A 19,971-nucleotide genomic window follows, 5' to 3' on the forward strand; every position below is an offset into this window, starting at 1 on the left:
TTTTCTTTATGTCCATTATCTCTATTCCATATCTTAAGCAAGTTTAAAATTAGGAAAGAAATTTTGTTTCCTAGATTTAGGTTTCTGTACAGCACTGCAGGAAGAAGAAAATAAAGCAAAATTGTCAGCATCACCACAAAATATCTGTGGTGATGGAGAGAAAATCTACAGTGATCTTCCTAAGTAGGTTTGATCCTATTGCAAAGGTACGTCCTGAGAGCTGTCAACAAAAAAATCACACTAATAATATTTTTAGAGATTTCTTTCCTCTTTTAATAACTGTTGTGCTCTTCCTTTAATAAAGCTTTTATCTGGACAAGGCTGCCTGTGGAAAGCTGTGAATTTTCAAGTGTTCAGTACTGTGTTTCAAGGTTTATTGAAGACTCCTTAAACAAGGAAGGAAATTTGTATTTATGGGGTACAAATACAGTGGCTTAAAATGCCCTCCCTCCCCTCCACACAAACACAAAAAAAAAAAACCCAAAAGAAACTTAAACACCTATCACTTTATTGCATCAGTTCAGAGTAATCTTTCTCAAACCCATTACTGAGATGTGCTGCAAAAGCTAATACACCACTTTCTTCATTTGGTTTCCACTTTGACTGTTGAACACACTTTGCTTCAAAACTTCGTTGGCAAACTTCATTTCCTCTCCACCCTGACTGTTCTTCGAGCCAAACCCCGGAGCTGTGGTGCAGTTTGAGTTCTGAGGGTGCTCAGTGACAGCCCTGGGGTCTCACCTGGCCATGGCTCGGGGACCAAGCCTGGAACAAGGAGCTCAGCTCATGAAAGGCCATCAGAGAAGCCCAAGTGAAACCTGATTGTCCATGTAGAGCTGTAGGACTAAATACAGAGCAAGAGGACTTGAAATAAAGTCAGTGAAAAATGTCGAAGCAGCTTATTGTGGATTTCTTCTTCTTAATTTTTCAAGCATAATCAAATGTATGACAAAATTGCAAAAGTTTGGCTTGTCCTACTGTTGGTCTAGAGAGGGACTGAGAGCAAGAGGATGGCAGAGTTCTCCAAAATTTTGAACATCTTTTCCCCTTATTGTTGTCTCAGATGAGGAAAGGAAGAAGATAGGGTAAAGCAAATAAAAAGCCAATGTTCAAAGATACTTTTTGAACTCCCAAAATGTAAACTAGTTGTTGAAGTCTGTATTTAGACCCCTTTTGTGCTCAGAAAAACTGGAGCACAGGCAAAGTTACAAAAGACCTTGGGTTTTGGTTTTTTTTTTACATATAAGTTTCCTCACTCTCCTCTGAGGTTCTTGAACCAGGAAGAATTTCTCTCTTGTTGGCAGTTTCTGGTTCTTTGCTGGTTGAGCTTTCTGCATTTTTAATATCTGTCATCTCTTTGCCATCTGGTTTGAAGCGTTTGATAATTAAAACAGAGAGCACTATGTACAAGAGACAGCATCCTGCCCGTAGTCCTGCAACGAGGCCAAGGTACACATTCCTGGGGGGAAAAAAGGGACAAAATGCATTTATGTTAATAAAACTTTCCAATTCTGTGTGGAACCAAATAGGTTATAAAGAGCAGCTTGACAAAACCATCTATTCTCAGCTAGGTATTGCTTCACATTTGAAAATAAGAAATAACAGGCAGAAAGCAAATGACCTCGTGATATTTAGCCCCGGACAGGCTCTAATGAGGTCTCAGACTCCCAGCAGAAATGTCTGGAGTGTGCTGCCATCCAGCAGACTCTGACAAAAAGGAGCTGCACCTGCTGGGCCTTTTTGCCTGCTGATTTCTTATACAATAGGAAGTAAATAAATGAGGGATGAGGGAGAGAATCTGCAGATCTACACATAATCCACAGTTTTTCAACACCCCACAAAGCCAAAGTGTCACAGAGTTACTCAGTGCATTTATTTCACTATTCAGTGCAGACTACAACCAAAGAAATAATTCTCATGACTTCAGGCAGTACCCTGCAATTTTAAGATGTCAGACTGAATAAAAATAATTTGGTTTATTTACCTATTAAGGTGTAGTAAGGAAGAATGGTGTTGTCAGACCCTAATCTGACAGCTGGCATGAGGAAAGCCCACCCTGGTCCCTGCTCCCAGATGCCCAAACCCCAAAGAAAATTACCTGAACTCTTTTGTGTCGTACACTCTGCAGGACCCTGATCCCCCACAGCTTTTTGTCCCCCATTTCAAGCAGGTCTCATCTATCAAGGCACCAAAGTAAATAGGGGCTGGGAGTCCTCCTGCAAAGAAAATTCTCATTACATGATCTCAGAGATGGGCATCCCATCATTTAATCTCATGTAAAGAAATAAGGAAGTCAATCTCTAGGTTTTTTAATTATGCCTGCATAGAATGGGACTAAACATTCAGTTCCAGCTTTGAGATTACAAGATTTACTTAAGTAAAAGTACTTAAAGGGAGTTGAAACAATGGACTTAAAACAATAGCTTAATAATATCCAGCAAGGGAAACGTTAGCAATTCCCTTTAATGGTATTTTTATTAGAAGTTTAACTTCCTATGTTTAAAGAAATAATATAACCAACTTTTGCAATCCCTGGTGTGGAATTACATGCCATGACATATGAATATTTATATATATTGATTTATATATTCAAGTCTTGCCATTAAAAGGGGATTAGTGCAGTGCAAAGGGATGAAATTAAGCACTTGCTCCACAGAAACTGGGTAATAAGTGCTCTATTTATGTAGTACTGGAAGAATTTCTTTTAAACAGACAATAATTTTTTAATATCATCAGCATGAGGAAGATTGTGCAATTTTCTGAAGTTAACTGTCCTACAAAAGCAGAAGATTGATTCTCTGTAAAATATGGACATTGAAAAAGAGATCCAAATCTCCAAAAAGACTGCTTGGGCTTTTCTGAAAGGCAGAGATTTCAAAATCAGCAAACAAGGGAAGATGAGGCAAGGTTCATTTGATGCAGGGCAGATTATGTATCTGAATAATTAAATTATTGTTTATTGCAGATAAACTCAAGAAACAAAATAACAGGCAAAGTAAATGGGAGCTTTAAGGGAATAATGGTTAGCAAAAGGGAGGATGGTGTTAGGGATATGCAGACTGGTCAAGCTCAGGTAGTTGTGTCCACAATTTAAAAAAACAAGTAGCTCAATAGTAAAATTAAATTTCCTTCCTTTGCCTCATTTATTTTCAGTGTAGAGAAAAAATCTGAAGAGATAATCATAATATGTAAATACATAATAATAATATGTAAATACCAGGTAATCATCATATGTAAATAGCAGGAAATATGTAGTAAGCTCCTCCAAACATTTTGAAATGTATAGCCTGCTTACAAAGAAAAATTTTGGAAAATTTCTTTTGTTTTTCTCTGGAGCAAGGGCAGTGCAATGGCTGCCTCTGGTTTACCTCTTTGGCTTCTTTGTCAACCCACTTGAAAACCACAAAGAAATTCAATCTTACCTAGTACTCTACCACCCAAAGCTTCTATCCCAACAGCAAAGGATTTCAGGTCTGGCGAGACAGATCTGGAAAGGAAACAAAAAGAGTGTTGAGGAGCAGAGAAATGGATCTGCAGCCGTGCTGAGAACACCTGCCCATGCCTCACTGCAGGAGTGCTATAGCTTACCCAGCACAACCCCTGGAACCCTGACTGAAAACATCCACCAAGTTAAAATTCACAGGTAGAGTCTCCTTCCACAGAGCACCACCCACTGAAATAAATGCAAGAATCTACAGGAACGCGTCTTGAACCAAAGGAAAACAGGTTGTGAGTACTTCTGGGAGGTGGTGCACAGGGACATGAAAGTGAGCCCACCAAAAGAAGGCAGTTCAGGCTCATAAATTAGGCTCAAGCCTGGCTTAATGAGGGGCTGCACTGTGCAGTGATGACCACAAGGAACAAGGGTGTGCAGTCCTTGCTGATTTAACCACCTCAGCCTCGAGCATTTTACAGAGACAGCAAACGTGAGTGACCTGGCTGTAAAACACCTCGTTCCTACCAGTGGAAAGCAGCCTGTGTCCATCAGGTGAGCTGGAGAATTGACAAAACCCAGCGGGGAGCACCGAGCTGGCACAGGGGCAGGAGGGAGCCTGGCTGTGCCCAGCCTGCACTGCAGTTTATACACCACTATGTTGTCTCTTCAGCATCACCTCCAAAGGCTTCTCACCACACAAATTAGGGCTCTGAAAACTGGCCAACGATTTTTATGCACACCTGTCCATAACCCAGGTGTGCCCTGCACTTAGAAGGAACTCAGCACTGCAGAAAATCAGCACTGCAGGAAATCAGCAGCTCAGCCAAGTTATTTAGTCATGTACAGTGACCATTGTGATTCACCCATGAGCAGGAGGATAAAGACAATTCCACGTGACAGGCACAAAATATTGCCTTTTCTTCTGGATGTAAAATGCTTTCCAACTGAAGAAATGAAAAATTAAAAAAATATTCCTGGTATAATTCTGCTTTTGTCAGCTGACCAAAAAAAATGGTAGTATCAGACTTCTCCCAACACAGAAGATATTGTGAGGCCACAAGTCTTAACAAAGGTACCTGTTTTTCTCTGAATAATGTGAACAGCACTGGCTATGGCTTAGCAATGCATCTCATTTCAAGTCCAATGCTCTGGTAAAAACATCCCTATCCCTGGAATTGAAACCCAGCATTCAGGATCAGCATAATGCCCCCCCTTTCATCACCAAAGTATCTACTCTGCATCAAATTAGAATTAAATTTCTGGACAGATATTTTGCTCTGCCTCTGAAAAGAGTCGGATTTCAGAGCACAGGTAAATAAATCCTCAGGGGCACAATTTGATCCACATGCCATTCCTCACAGCAGGAATGAAATAGTAGATAGCATTTTCTGTTTCTCTTTCCCCAAGCTTTCTGGTCAAGGTAAGATAAAGTATTTCACCTAAACATAATCATGTATGTAGGAGTGCCTCCTAAGGCTAAAACAAATGCACATGCAGTCTGTAATGCTAAAAAATAGGGAAAGGCTTTGGCACAGCTTTCTCTTTGGCATTGTCCCAAAACTGCAGAGGAATTGCCACTGAGCCCTTGTCCTTCCACACAGCTGCAGTTGTGAAACACCTGAAAGGAGAAGATGAGAAGAAGAATTTATTTATTCAGAATTCAGCATCAATAAGCAACCATTTCATCAGCCAGATTTTTCACTCCCCACACCAGCCAGGCTGTTGTTGATGCTGAAAAACCCTCTGTAACCATCTCTGCAGACTGATGGCCAGGTCACTGATATGCTCCAGGCACTCTGAGCTGCTCCAAAGACACAAAACACCTGAAGTTCTAATTTCAGCCACTGCTAGAACACAAGGTGCTCTGTGTGTGTTTAAAGTAGGCCAAAGCTAAAAAAGTCAAATGTGAACTGCTATCCAGCCATCCTGCTCAGGTATCTCATGAAGAAGATGCGTAACAGCAGCAACAACAAGAAAAAATAGAGGTGTGGACCAAATATGCATCATGTCCATAGGTCATTATGTGCTTAAACAGCATTTGGATTGATAATGGGCTTTGAAGTTAGCAGGACACATGGGTTTGGAGGCCAATTTTCCTGAAATGAAGCCAGACAATATTGATGGGATGCTTAAATACAAGCCTGATAATGCCGCTTGTCTATTTCAGTGTTGTCAATGAAGACAATTCTGCTTCTGCCAGAAGATATAAGCATTTGCACACAACTCTTCTGCAAACATGGTGTTTTTAACAGTCTTGCTCAGGCAGGATTATTTGAAGTCCTGGAAATGGCTTTGCTGCTGATTAAAATATCTTCCCTATATCTAGTCTAAAGCTGCCCTGATTTAACTTAAAACCATTGCTCCTTGTCCCATTGCAGAGTCATCTATCCCCTGGATATTTACCATATTTTTTCCTGTCCCAGATGAGGATTTGCACCCTGCAAAGCAGGCTGTCATGTATGTGATGCCGTTGTCCCCACAGACAGGGTCCCACTGGTCCAGCTTGCAGCTGCACTCAGCATTGCAGCTGGCCACGTAGATGTGCTTGCTGGAGGAAAGGTGCTTCATTCTGGAGGACAACAGGAGGAAATTAAGGAATTATTTAGTGGAATTTTATATTTTAAAAAATTATATATATTAAGGAGTATGCAGGAAAAACATGGAGAAAGTAAAGTGATCAAAATGGACAGATACCTGCACTGTGAAGTTGTCATATGGACACTAAGGTGATTTCAGCTAAAATAAAGTTCTCTTGGGATTTTTCATCAAGCAATAACATTTCTATGGATTGAAAAGGCACGGAAATGAAAAGGCTGGGTGGGAATATTACTTTTGCATTTGAAAGCTCACCCCAAGAAAAAGAAAATCGTACCTAGAATAGAGATTCTACATGGTCCAAGGAAAAACCATAATTTCCTCAGCAGTAGGATATCCTACCATATCCAGGTGATAGAGGTAGGGTGTAAAAGTAAAAAAAAAAAAAATACATAAAACCAAAACAGCAATTGAGATTTTTCCACTGGACCCAGGTCACTGTCTCAAAACACTCTGAGCACACGTTAGCAGTGCTCACTTTCCTGAAAGGGTTAGGAGCCCACAAGCTACAAACCATCCTTCTTGTGAGGTCAAATGTCAGGTAAAAATGTTCAAAATTTGCCTTTTCTTCCTTCTTCTCCCTCAGCCAAGAGCACACATCATGCGAGCTACATTTCCTCTAAGTCTCTTAGAAGGGAAGATAAGAGAGGGAATTAGCCCTCATTAGGCTGTTGCTTCCCTTCAAAATATAAATTGTTAAATAGGTAAAAACTAAATGGGTCACTTAACCAGAAACAACCCTGGCCTGTGCCAAATTCTCCAGACTCAGTTCTCCTGGAGAAACTCTAAAGGCTCTTTATATTCTCTCTCTATATATATGCTGTTGTGCTTTTTTAAAATTCACTCTGTGGCATCAGATGTTGCACTCAACCAGTTTATAAAATCTATAAAAATATATAGATTATATGGCATATTTATTTATTTTCATATATAATGTAAACAATAACCAGCTTCTACTTAATCATATGAGTCAATTATACAGGAGTCCTAAATTTCCCACACCTTAAATTGAAGATTTCAAATAGAAGAAAGAAATTTAATTTGACCTAAATAACAAAAAAATATAGAACACCTGAACTGTAACCAGTCTTCAAATGCTAAGAAATAGAAACAAAAAAAGCAAAAGAAACCCAAAAAAAACAATCAAAAAGTATATACTTATTCATTTATAAAATATATTAAAATATATAATGTAAAGAATAAACAAAAAAGAAAAAAATTAAAGTATGTACTTAATAGTTTATAAAATCTATAAAAATATATATAATGTAAACAATAAACAACTTCTACTTAATCATATTATTCAGTTATACAGAGTCCTACATTTCCCACAATACCTTAAATTAAAGCTTTGAAATAGAAAAAAGAAATTTAATTTGCCTGTTATAAATATCATCTTTTTTTAGCAATTTGCCAGAATATATAAGTATGTTGTCAAAAATAGAAAATCTAAGAAAAAAAAAATTTAGGAAAAAAGAAATGTCCTGTTTAAAAAAATATGGAAAATAAAATTGGTGTATTTTCCCAATCCCCAGCTTCAGGCATGACTTCAGGCTGACAATTCCGTCTCAAAACCTGGGATTATTTTCTGTGCCTCCCCCCAAAGCAGCAGCCCCAGGTGAGGGGTACAAACCCAGAGTAGGGCGCTGTCAGCCCGGCCACCTGCAGCACCTCACAGCTGCACGTGAAGTACAGCAGGTTCACCAAATATGCCACAATAAAGGTAATGCAGGCAAACTTGGCCATTTCAGTTATGTGCAGCTTGAATTTCTTGATCAGGAAGCCTCCTAGAAACATGCCCAGGATTGTGACAGGTAGAAGTATCACACCTGCAAATAGACAGTAAAAAAATATTAACTGCTCTCTCTTGCATTCACTCTTTTAGAATGCTTTTTCTAAAATAAATAGGTGTATTCTGTTTCTAGAATAAATAGGTATCAGACACCTATTTTTAGGCTGATTCTTTGAGGTTCTAATATTTATATTACCTTCTAGTAATTTCACATCCCCATTTTCTTTTGCAAATCATATTATGACTTTAGAAAGCTCAAAATTCATTTTTACCATATTGTTGTTTGTATGTAGATATAAAAAAACCTGTACAGGTGCCTGTTAGAATCTGGAGTAAATGTCTTAGCTCATACACACTTCATATAAAATAAAACATAAAACTTTATAAAAGCTGCAAAAAAGTCTCTGAAACGGAACATAAAAGGAAGTTGCATCTGGTTCTGCATTGGATTCCATTTTGACCTGAGACTGGATAATGAGATTATTTGCATTTAGATTTAATCTGCTCAGTATTTCACAAACACCAGCCCTCACTTGCTAAACAGAGAGGTTTGACAAGGTGTTACTGGCAGGGGTTTGCCTTTCTCTGCTTTTACTGTTGATTGGTTTTCTTGGTCGTTTCTGTAAAATTTTCTCAGCATTCAGGAAAAAAAAAAGATAGGAAAAACAAAGTTCTCCCCACATTTGTAGCTGACCAAGACATTGTGTCTTCAGATTAAAGTAATTCAATATCAGTTCTGCAATGACCTCACATAGCCTGGTTTTCCTTTCAGATTATGAGACCATATCAATCACTGTAAAATTAATATAATTTCAGCATTCTTTCTTTGTAGAACACTATTAAGTACTTATTTCTGAAGGAACTGGCAAATAGAAAAACAGCTTTGAAATTAATGAAGTGACTCAAATTTTTATAATTTGGTTTCTTATTGCCTATAAAATTTGGATTTGTAATCAAAAGAAAAGAAGATTTAAACCAATATGTTATTCTGAAAAGAAAAGAAAAATCACACACTTCATTAAATATTTTAAACTTTCTTTTCCATTAGTTTTTACTTAGTTGCAGCTGATGTGTGGTTTTTACTCATGAAAACATACACAACCCAAATCTCACTATAAAAAACCTTCCACCTAGTTTTAATAATCCTCTAGCTCAGTGAATTAGGAGTACTAGGAAAATTAACACTAAAATTAACATCCATTTTCAAAATACAGTAAGAAAATTAGGAAACCACTACATGCTTTCTTTTTAACCAAAAAAAGTTCACATACGTTCCTTCTAAAACAGAAGGCAAGGTAATAAATAAAAGCTTCCTTTTTTACACTGGAATTTGAAAAGAAGTCAGGTACCTACCAATTAGGAAGATGGCTTTTGCCACTGACACATTAAATTGCTGCTCCATAAACTTTGCCTCATAGGTTATAATCCCAACAAGGGAGTTGTACTGCAGAATGGTGAGGAGGATGAACACTGCAAAAATTGGATTTCCAAACAGCTTCCTGAGTGCTGGCAAGAAATCTGCAATGGAGAGCAAATACTGTACACCCTGCTAAACACAGAGAGGAGTTGTTTTGGCAGCCTTTAGATAGTGAAATTCACTTGGATTTAATTGCTAGTTGTGTTGCAGGTTATAATTCTGTGCTTATCACAGCACCTGATTGCTCAGGTGAGAGTTCTCATTGCCAACACATGTCTGGTGTGAAAGGAGGAGCAGCTCAGAGAATGCTGAGCTGGGAATCAGGACCCTGGAATATTTTGTGAGTGGCACAGGGCTCCTCAGGCTCGCAGCACACCCCCTCAATGCCTGCACAGAGCATTAACACTCTCCACCAAGAGTAAAATGTGGTTCTCAAAGCAGGAGCCCTCACCAGCCACACAAGGACCCCACAAGAAGGTGATGTTTAGAAAACAGAAGCACCTGCCCCCAAAAAAAGGCTGGAATAATTTCTGGGACCCTTGGTTAGAATATTAAAATCCATTAAAATAAAGTGAACATAAACATCTGCATTTAGACTGTAGTCTGGGGCTCTTGGCACAGCTGCCTAAAACACGTCTGCTGTAGGTGTGCACGTGTATACAAACAAAACCTTGGGTCTAATAATAAAAATATAAAAATAAAAGCAACGGATGGTTGGATCTGGTGGTTCCTATATGAGATGAATTCAGCTTCCCTGAGCTCAAACACAGGAGCTACAAATTCAGGGAGTCTCCAACAGCTAATATAGCCACAATGAGCTCCAGGTTTCCTTCCCAAACATTTGCCTCAGTTTCCTTGCCAAACACTTGCCAAGCCTAGCCTGCCCACTGTGGATTGGTCATCAGTGAGGGATGGGATGTTTTCCCCACTCTCTCTTCATAACCATGGCATTGTAGCTGTAGTACATCACCTCACAACTACCAACTGAGCATCTCTGGTGCTCAGAGAAACAGCGCAAGTTTTTCCCAGCTGTCTGACATCAGGACAGGACTGAAACTTGCCTTTAGCATGTAATTATAATAGCACAAAGTAAAGACATTTTTATCAATAGTTTGCACTCCAGAAACCTGCATTTGCTGAAAGTTGTGTGAGTCCATGCTCAGCTCACAATGAATACATGAGACAGAATTCATATGCAAATATTTGGGCAATAATATTTCACCTTTTACTGCCTCTGAGAACTGTAATTGTGGCTGAGCTGGGGGTTCTATTTTACAGGGATCTCCTTGAACAGACAAGTGACTAATCTTCAAGTTTTCATTCTCTCCTTCTTTTGGTAAGGAATAGGGCAAAAACCAGAAAGGCAATGAAGCAATGAAGTTGACAGCTCCACAGATAAGCAATCCAAGCCACCAGGCACCAACCCAACGGCTGTCCTTAGGATTTATGCTGATGGCATCTATAAAATACAGAAAGACAGGAAAATAAGGTAAATATTATGCAGAGCAGTTATTATACATTACTGTATATCCTCATATATATAATGAAAAAAACAGAACAGAGGTGATCTATGTCATATATTAAGAATTTAAATGCAGTTTGTTTCAAATCATAGAATCATAAAATAGTTTATGTTGGAAGGAACCATTAAGATCATCTCGCTCCAACCTCCCTGCTTTGGGCAGGGACACCTTCCACTACCCCAGGCTGCTCAGAGCCCCATCCAGCCTGGCCTTGGACACTTCCAGGGATGGGGCAGCCACAGCTTCTCTGCGTTTCCTAAGTTGTGAATGACCCATCCCTGGAAGGGAATCAGTCCCATGCAGTCAAAAATAGATGTGTCCATGGTGGAATTTCCTTGCCACAATCCTCCAATACTCTCTGGGGGAGTGAGCAAAAGGATCTTCACCACAAAAAAACACCCTTCCCTTTCTCAATTTCCCAGAGTGTCCTCCTTCTCCATCCCCAAACTCTATAGGTTTTCCTCAGATTTCCTCAATTTTTCTCTGGGATTAGAGACTTTTAACTGATTTGAACGACAGCATGAGTTTTGAGATTAAACTTTGCTGCGTGCTTTTTAGAGAACATACTTTTTGCTAGTTGTTGGAAGTATCCATGAGCCTTTCACTGTTCCCTCAAGAGGGGGATGGCCTTTTATTCAACCAATCATTTGTTCTCAGCTGCGCAGCAAGGGTGTAAAAAGTGTGTGTGGAAACATAAAAAAAACAGTGGGGGCTTTTCAAGGGCTATTCCAACCGCGCTACAACGCCTGATTTTAAACCCTCGATTTCTGAGCAGGAAAAACTCTCCAGAGAGCTCCTGTTTTGGTGGCAATGAGCTGGGAAGGTGCTTCTTGGCATGGGGGTTCCTACACCCAGACACCTTCTGGCTTGATGTGCACCCCCACGGTGGTGGCCATGGTCCCTCACCGATGTCCACGACGCCGACGTCAACCCAGAGGCTGGCACAGAAGGAGCCCAGCAAGAAGCCCAGCGTTGGCCCAAACATGCCTGAGGATCTCACCAGGCCTGCAGGACAAGGGAGACAGCAAAAAACTGCATGGGCAAGGCAAGGCTTCCTCTCTGAGGGCAAGGAAATGAGAGAGGAAGGAGAAGGGCATTGCGGAATGTCCTGAGGTGCGAGCTGCCCTGAGCACAGCTGGGGTGGAGATCAGAGGCTGGGATGCCCCTAGGAGCAAATGAAGGCTGCCAGAAACCCACACTGCATTTTGCTGACCTGATGTGTAAATAAAGCACAATTTGATTTTGGTTACCACTAGTGGCAATCAACAAAAAATAAAATAAAATATCCTCTAAATAATTCAAGCATAGGTTCTCACACTCCCTCGCCACTTTGTGTTGCTCTGTTGAAATTTTGTTGGGAGCAGGTAATAGGATCAAACTGCAACTCAGTAATTTGGATTCCTGAATTCCAGTGCAGAGCTGGCATCTTGAAGCTGCAGAAGGATTCCTTCCATTAGAAAAGAAGGAATTCTTCACCAAATGTCTGTAAGTTCTTGCCCACATCCAGCACTGTGCTCTGTAAATCCTTTTGTGTTCTACTGCAGAGATTTTCCTCCTGAGAGAGTTGGTTTTGCAAACTGACTTCTGAATGTAGTGATTGCTCAGTTTATCACCCAGAACTTCTGTAATAAATTGTTACATCTTAACAAATATGCGAAATTTTCTGTTCCTTCCCATGGCAACTCTAGTGTTATTGCTGTCACCACAACTCTACGAAAATTATTTCAGTTCATTCTATTAAGAAAATGCTGTCTCTGTCTCAAAATGACTTATGTTCTTACTCAACAAAATATTAAAGCACCAAGGATAAAGGAGAGACAAAGCTGAGACTTCTTGTTCAAGGTAAAACAATGAGATTAATGCTCAAAATTCATCAGCAAGGCTTGATTGACTTTTTTATTATAGGACTTTTTTGTTTGTTGTTTGTATTATACAAAAACACTGAGTATAAATTGATTCAGTCAGATGATAAAAAATAAGACATAGAAAAGAATTAAAGTTAGACAAGAAAGGCAAGTCCTGTTCCATAGAAAGACTGTTTCAACTTCCACTTTTTTTACAAAGTGGTTCAGTCCATCAAAATGGAATACGTCACTGAAAACTACTATTCTGAATGTAAAAATGAAATGTTTTTATAAGCTGTAAACTAAATACTTTATTTCTCTGGTGTAAATGAATTTCCATTTTGGCTGAATCCATGTTTACTTTATCTTTTTGATCCCACTTGCCCAGTAGTCCCCAGCCTGTCTCAATCTCTCCCACATTAAATTCTGACAAGAACAAAATTCAGCTAAACTTTTTAAAATACCTTCAATCAGAAGCTCAGAGGAGATTACAAATATTTTGGATAACTGCTGAGTGGAATGCTTGCTTTTGACACAGTTCTTGCATTTGTTTCACCCTGCAGATTTCCTCATTCCCAAATGAAGACATTGGCCATGGCCTTACCCTGTAGCTCTTCCTGTACATGCTGAGCTCTTCCTGAAACTGTGTCTTAATGTCTTTCTGACCAGCTCAGTTTCACCAACTTGACTTCAGGCCACACAAACATTCCATGCTAATAAATTGGTTTGCCAACAAATTAATTAGCCTGGGTGTAAGTCTCTCTGTCTTGGGCAATAGGTTATGTGCCGTCAAAACAAGATCAAAACCCCAATTAGAAAGGATTTGTTACAACACCCTGACAAGGTGTTGTTTATCCTTCACCAGAGAGTGACTTTAAAAAGCTTTCAACTGGAAGTGAAATGTGAAATTCAAACAGCCGGGTAAGAGCTCCTGAAACACATTCACTTTGCTGTAATTAATTGTGACTTCATCAGAGATCCTCACGTTCAGGATCATTCCCTTATATGTGAAATAGTGATTAGGAGGAATTTGGTTCTCTGAAGATGTGGTACTGAAGTTGATATGCCAGATAAGACAGATATGACTTTGTACTTTGGGAAAATGAGTATTTGATTATGCTTCTCTTCATCACAGAAGCTCCTCTGGGAAAGCAAAAAGGCCATCCTGGAGTTATCCCTAGAGAACAAATATGAGATCGCTTTGGCACTGCTTGGGGTATTTTGCACTGCTCAAAGTTATCCAGATAATTTCTTTTGTTGAGTTTCTTTTGTTGCTTGATTATAGAAATGTTAAAGAGCAGAATATCTAGCATAAAAATGGCTCATTTGTACATTACCTATATAAAATGCTGAATTTTCTTCTTTAGAAAAATCATCAATATATGAAACTCCCAGAGGCATAATTGGTGCTTCCCCAATTCCACGTAGGAGGTTCCCCACCAACACAAAAAGCCACAGATAGGAATTTGTTGTTTTCTCACATCCTGCAGACCATAAACATTTATATTTCTGTGAACATAATTCTGTCAATGCTTTACAGCAGCAGTAAAATAAGATAAAATATGGGGATTACCAAACATTATAGGGTGGGTTTATATGCATCATGGTTTCTAGCAGGGGTTTTACTGCTTTCCAGTAAAAAAGGGTTCACAACAGGGACAAGCTGAAGAGAATCCAGCGTCAGAGCTTTATCTTACCAGCATTTATCACTGTGCTGAGTGTTTCTGGAGCATCTGTGGCTGGAGGGCCCCCAGACCCTGGGGAGCAAGCTGACACACTCGTGGAGGAGTTGTCCACACTAACAGTTATCCTTTCATAATTGTAACTGGAAAACAACTGTGTGAAATACAACTGACACATGAAGGACTTTGCTCTGCACAGGAAGCGTGTCTGAGCCCTGTTCACATGTGTTCCTTCCTGTCTCACACACACAAAGTGAAGGGGACCCCATTCCCAGTGCTTTGCTTAAAAAAAATTGGTATTTCCGTACCATTTTCAAATGCTCTGATAATTCCAGTCCTAATATTTTCCTGAGATAAAGAGCAACAAATCTGCTCCCACAGATCATTCTTTAGACTGCAGGACAGAGGCAGAGTTCATCCACATCTGTGTTTTTCCATAATGGCATCTCTTTCTTACCTTTCTGGCAGATGCAAGAATGCCAAAGGATTGGAAGGGTAGGACCTGTATCTGACAATTATGTGTTATATCTTAAATGGGGATGGGGTATTTAGACATTTAATTCTCCCCAAGTTTAGATTAAAACCTTCAGCATTTTAAAGGGGTTATCATGAGTAGCCACCATGGAGAAAGAAACATTTACCACCAAGATCTAATTACAGTTTGCTTAGATATAAAAAAGGAAACACAGTTTAAAAAATTATATTTCTATTTCTATTTCTATCCATCCCAGGTGAAAAATTCAACCCACTTTATCCTTAGTTATGTATAAGTTCTAAGAAATTTGAGGTTTCTCTCCTGCTTACCTGTAGCAAGAGGTAAGCTTTCAGAGAGGAAATCAAATGCCAATATTTTAAAATTCACCCATTTTCCTGTTGGAATAGCTGGAACAAACTACTACTGCCAGGCTTTTAACTCAGATGCATGCTTTGAAAACTACTTTGTATGATCAAGTGCACAACATGAAAAGTCTCCATATTTACCGTCCCATTAGGAACTGAGGCATCACTGACAAAAAAGCTCCTACAGACATGATGAGACACCCAACAGCAATTATTTTTGGCCTATGAACTCTTGGTCCAAGGTAGCTCACCAACACCATCACCATCAAGTTACCTGCATCAACAGGAGAGAGAGCAAGCACAAAAACACCAGGTTTTTTGGGGGTGAAAGACTACTGAGAAGCACTGATCCACTTTTGAAGTACATATACCTATCTCAAAGCTGCCATCAATAATGCCAACAATTGATGATGAGATTTCAAATCTCCTTTCAATTTGACTGGACATGCTCTTCATGTAGCTTCCAGACAATCCTTTGGCAAAAAAGGTAAAAGCTAGAGCTCCAAGAAATATCTGAAGAGAGAAAATAATTGCGTTTACAAAGTAACAGTTTTTGCTTTACAGCTGGATGCCTGAGCAACCCAGTCAAGAAGCACAAATATCATATTCTTTGCTTTCTAATTCTCTATGAGGACAATCTGCCTATTGTTATAATTAAAACAGATTTTACTTTCTCTTTTTAGGGTGGCCTCCAAAACCTCAGCTACTTCAAAGAAAAGGAAAATTGACATTGATGGTATGCACCTTCTAACTTTCTAGTACATATTGGTCCAGCTGTTTCCTTCCCTAGGAAAAACTTGAAGTTTTCATAGGAAAAACTTCTTTCTCAGGAAAAACTTGTTGCTTATTTCTGGTACTTATATCACATACTCATATCTGGTACTTATATCTCATTACCTCTCCTTCTCCTGTTCTAAAACACATGAATAAAAAGGTATATCTGCAATTACTACTGTGACTATATCACAACTCTAAATGAATTGTTAGCAAAATATGACCTCATTTTTAAACTTCTGAGCACATTTATTGACTTCTGTGTGCTTGGAATCACAACCAGAGAATAAGAATGGGTTGGGTTGGAAGGGATCTTAAAGATCATCTTTAGATCATCCTTAAGATCATCTTTAGATCATCTTTAGACCTTTAGATCATGTTAAAGATCACCCCCTGCCATGGCAGAGACACCTTGTACCAGACCAGGTTGCTCAGAGCCCCATCCAACCTGGCCTTGGACTCTTCCAGGGATGGAGCATCCACAGATTCTGTGGGCAGCCTGTGCCAGGGCCTCACCACCCTCACAGTGAAGAATTTCTCCCTAATATCCCATTTAAACCCACTCTCTGTCAGATTGAAGCCATTCCCCCTTGTCAATATTCTCTCTTCATCTTCCTTGTTGGCTCCTTCAGGTACTGGAGGGCCACAAGGAGGTGAGCCCTGAGCCTTCTCCTCTCCAGCCCCAATTCTGCAGCCTTTCCCTCTGTGTCCCTCCTCTGGGCTGGCTCCAGCAGCTCCCTGTCCTTCCTGTGCTGGGACCCCAGAGCTGCAGGCAGCTCTGCAGGTGGAGTTTCAGCAGGGCAAGGCAGAATCTCTCCGTCCCTGCTGCCCAAATCCCTTCCAACCCCCTATGGATGCAGCCCAGAGCATTTTCCCCACCACATATAGCACCAAACAGTGCCATACATAACTGAGTTTTGATAGGACTTCAAATGAAAATTCAGTGTTCCAGGGAAAATACGTGGTGGGGCCTCTTCCATACCTTTAGCTTTGAACAGTTATGGCACAGAGTCCTGGCAGGAGCTGCATTGCCATCGCTGTCCTGGAACAGGGATTTTCCTTTAAGCTGGCCAGCAGTGATTGGTCTGTCCATGGTTTTCCTTCTCCAGGTCTGAAATGTCACCTGTTTGAAAAATATTGCTATGTTTAACTATTATTGGCATAAGAACTGTGTGTTCCAAAGTTTTTCAGATGTACTCAGTGGTGAGACACTGCTTGAGATATCTGCACATTGAATCTTTTCTCATCTTTGAACACTCATTAAAATGTGCTTAAAGTAACTGCTACTGCAACTAACTAAGGACTGGTGCACCTGATCTGTCACATCTGCTTTCTAAAAGGCTCCAGGACTTTCTTGGACAGATGGAAAGGTTCTAGATAACTCACTGAAAAGGAAAGTTCCCAGGCAGCTGGAGGTAGGGACAGCTTGTCAGAAAAAGAACTTCACCACACTTGAGCCAATCCTTTCTGAGATGTGCATTTTTGATCACTGTTCCAGAATAAATGGACCTTTGGTGTAATCCAGTAGGCTTCTGCTATTATGTTTCTGAGGATTCTCTTAGTGAACACTACCATTCTGTCAGCATTTGAATGAATAACATTATTTATTGGATAAATCTTTGTAGACTCAGACCAGAAATGATGACAGAGGAGAAAACAGAGTGAGCAGTATGGTAGGTAAAGATGTATTAAGGGGAAAGAAAGCACTGATTAAAAGAAACAAATAATGACTATCTGCAAGCTCATAAGGCTTTGGAAGTTTCTGCAAGACAGACGATAAATGTAGACATTTTAATAGGACTGATAAAGTTTTAAGTTTAAAAGCTGGCTCTGATTCAAGGAGTCAGCTATGTTAGCTGGTGTAGATTAAGCTGATCAGGGGAAAGCAGCTAATACTGAGACATCTGGAATGATAATAAGTTTTTAAAAATCTTCCAAGCTTGTCTGTTGGAAAACTGGTGCAACAGTACCAAAATCAACCAGTTAGCTCCTATATACACATATGCACATATATTAAAGGAGTATAGAGTATATCAAGAAATTGGCATGCAACATTTTCCCCACAAGACACTGGAATCTCAAACATGCCACGCTGTTTTAGCCACATGGGAACTTTCCAGGTTTCCCTCCTGCAGGGCCCTGAGGCCAGCTGACCCCTGAGTGGAGCCCACTCAGGTGCTGTGGGGGATTTTTGGCACCGGGGTTGTGGGGATGTGGCAGGGTCCCAGGACACCCCACAGGGATGAGGCAGGGTCCCAGGACACCCCAAAAACATCACCAGGTTCCTCTGAGGAGTTCGTCTCTCCCCAGCAAGATGCCCAGGGCTACCTGGGTTCCCTTGGAAATGCCCACCTATACCAGAAAGGACAACAAGCTTAGAAACCCAACAATCCCCTAGAAGTTCCTCTAACCACTGAAAACAGGCACTAATGTCTCATAAAAAGATATAAAGCTTCGTAAGGACTCTAACTTGATTTTTGTAAATTTTAGTTCCAAATCCTACTCCAGTAGGAGGGGACTGTGAAAAGCAAGCACATTTCAGACTAAGCCCTATATGAAATTTCTAAAGGGACCTAACCTTCCTTAGACCACCTTCAGCAGCTTCTAAATTAAAAAAAAAAAAAAAAGTTTCAAAAGTAAGCTATAGATAATTCAAGTATAGTGAAGCCAGACTTACCCCAGTCTTTAAGGATAGCAACTGAAATACAGAGTTCTCTAAAGCAAATACATTCTATATTGATTTGTATTTTGCTGATGATTAACTTTGTGAAACATCTGACTCTGGTAAAGGATCTACAGGATCTCAATCAGTGACGTGGTCTTCTTTTCAATATATCAATTTTTTTTTAAAAAAATTTATTTATGGTTCCAGACTAACAATCTACCTGAAACTCATAGAAAATGTTAAATGGTAGAAACACTTCTCTTATGCCTAATGGAGCAATCACATTTTCCATAACCACTCTACGAGAATCTGAACTTTGGCAAACCAGTGAATCATTGACACCAGTGGTATTTAAAATTAAGCAAGAAAAATGATAAAAGATTTAATTAATGAATTAAGGGTAATGAATAGTTTTTCTACAGAGGGATAAAATACGCTGCTCCCAATGGGAGCGACAGCACTTATCCTTTAAAAAAAAAAAAAATTGAATTTTCATAATTGTACCTTAAAGCCTTTCAAGTTTAGTGACAACGAGATGTGCAGAAAGGCTGCACTGGGAGCTCACAACTGAACAAACAACCAGGGTAACCAGCAAATGGAAGGGAGCAGGGAGGAGGGACAGAGCAGTCACTTACTGTGTGTCAGAGCGGTGTCAGGCTGGTTCTCTCCCGTGCCCCGGGCTCCAGGCTCGGAGCCAGCGCAGCGTCACAGCCAAAGCTGTGACACAGCCTGCTCCCACAAGTGAAACACCTCACGACATGGCTTAAACCTTGGATTTCCTTCTTATGGTGATTGCAAAACTTGCCCCCCGTCAGCGGTGCGGGAGCTGTGCAGGAGGCAGGTCTGGTGCTCTGGCAGCCTACCTGCACCAGTGCCAGCCTCTCCCAGCTGCTGGAACAACTTGTTTTCTTCACTCTTCCTTTCTTTTTTTTTTTTTTTTTTTTTCTGATCTCTAAACATTGGAGCTGCATCAACCACGTCTCAAAGGGAGCTCCCTGCCATCCACCCAACGAGCATGGAGTGGTTGAGCTCAGGCACGAGAGCCCTGGGAGCGCAGGGTCAGCTTCCCCAAGCACCTGGAGCCTCCCAGCTCTCACTCCTTGGTGCCTTGGAGGAGGGTCACAGAGACACCAAGGGGTGGCTGAGCTCCTGGGAGGGCATGAACAGCTCATGGACATCTGCCAGTTTTGGGGATGAGCCCTCTGTGCCACAACTCCAACGCAGGGACATGCAGTTCACCCCAATCCAGTGGTTTGCACGCAGAGCCTTGATTATCGTCTTCTGTACAAAAATACACTAAGGGATTTGCTAAAGATTTAATGAACTCAATTATTTATGAGTTTTGGAATCATAACCTTTAGTCAGAACTAAAAAAAAAACCATTATTAAAGCTAAAAGAAGTT

At 40.2% G+C, this 19,971-nt stretch overlaps 1 protein-coding gene across 3 annotated transcripts; it reads right to left on the minus strand.

The window, feature by feature from the left end:
- Window positions 1-486: 486 nt before the first annotated feature.
- LOC102064399 (solute carrier organic anion transporter family member 1C1) lies at window positions 487-19,426 on the minus strand. 3 transcript variants are annotated; one of them, XM_005481846.4, is made up of 15 exons: window positions 19,204-19,425; window positions 16,886-17,026; window positions 15,501-15,642; window positions 15,271-15,403; window positions 14,305-14,432; window positions 13,945-14,091; window positions 11,670-11,768; window positions 10,463-10,699; window positions 9,177-9,341; window positions 7,665-7,860; window positions 5,840-6,005; window positions 4,876-5,054; window positions 3,423-3,487; window positions 2,099-2,216; window positions 487-1,459 (listed from the first exon to the last, which is right to left on the minus strand). In XM_005481846.4, exons 2-15 carry the CDS (start codon window positions 16,994-16,996, stop codon window positions 1,237-1,239), a joined length of 2,109 nt encoding a protein of 702 aa, XP_005481903.2. In that variant the 5' UTR covers window positions 16,997-17,026; window positions 19,204-19,425; the 3' UTR covers window positions 487-1,236. The 3 variants fall into 3 exon arrangements, with proteins under 3 accessions (XP_005481903.2, XP_074396205.1, XP_074396206.1); XM_074540104.1 differs by lacking the exon at window positions 19,204-19,425 and adding an exon at window positions 18,581-18,655; XM_074540105.1 differs by lacking the exon at window positions 11,670-11,768 and having other exon boundaries at window positions 19,204-19,426.
- Between the last annotated feature and the right edge of the window lie 545 nt (window positions 19,427-19,971).

The sequence above is a fragment of the Zonotrichia albicollis genome, chromosome 4 (genome assembly GCF_047830755.1).
Source record: "Zonotrichia albicollis isolate bZonAlb1 chromosome 4, bZonAlb1.hap1, whole genome shotgun sequence".
NCBI classification, from domain to species: Eukaryota; Metazoa; Chordata; class Aves; order Passeriformes; family Passerellidae; genus Zonotrichia; species Zonotrichia albicollis.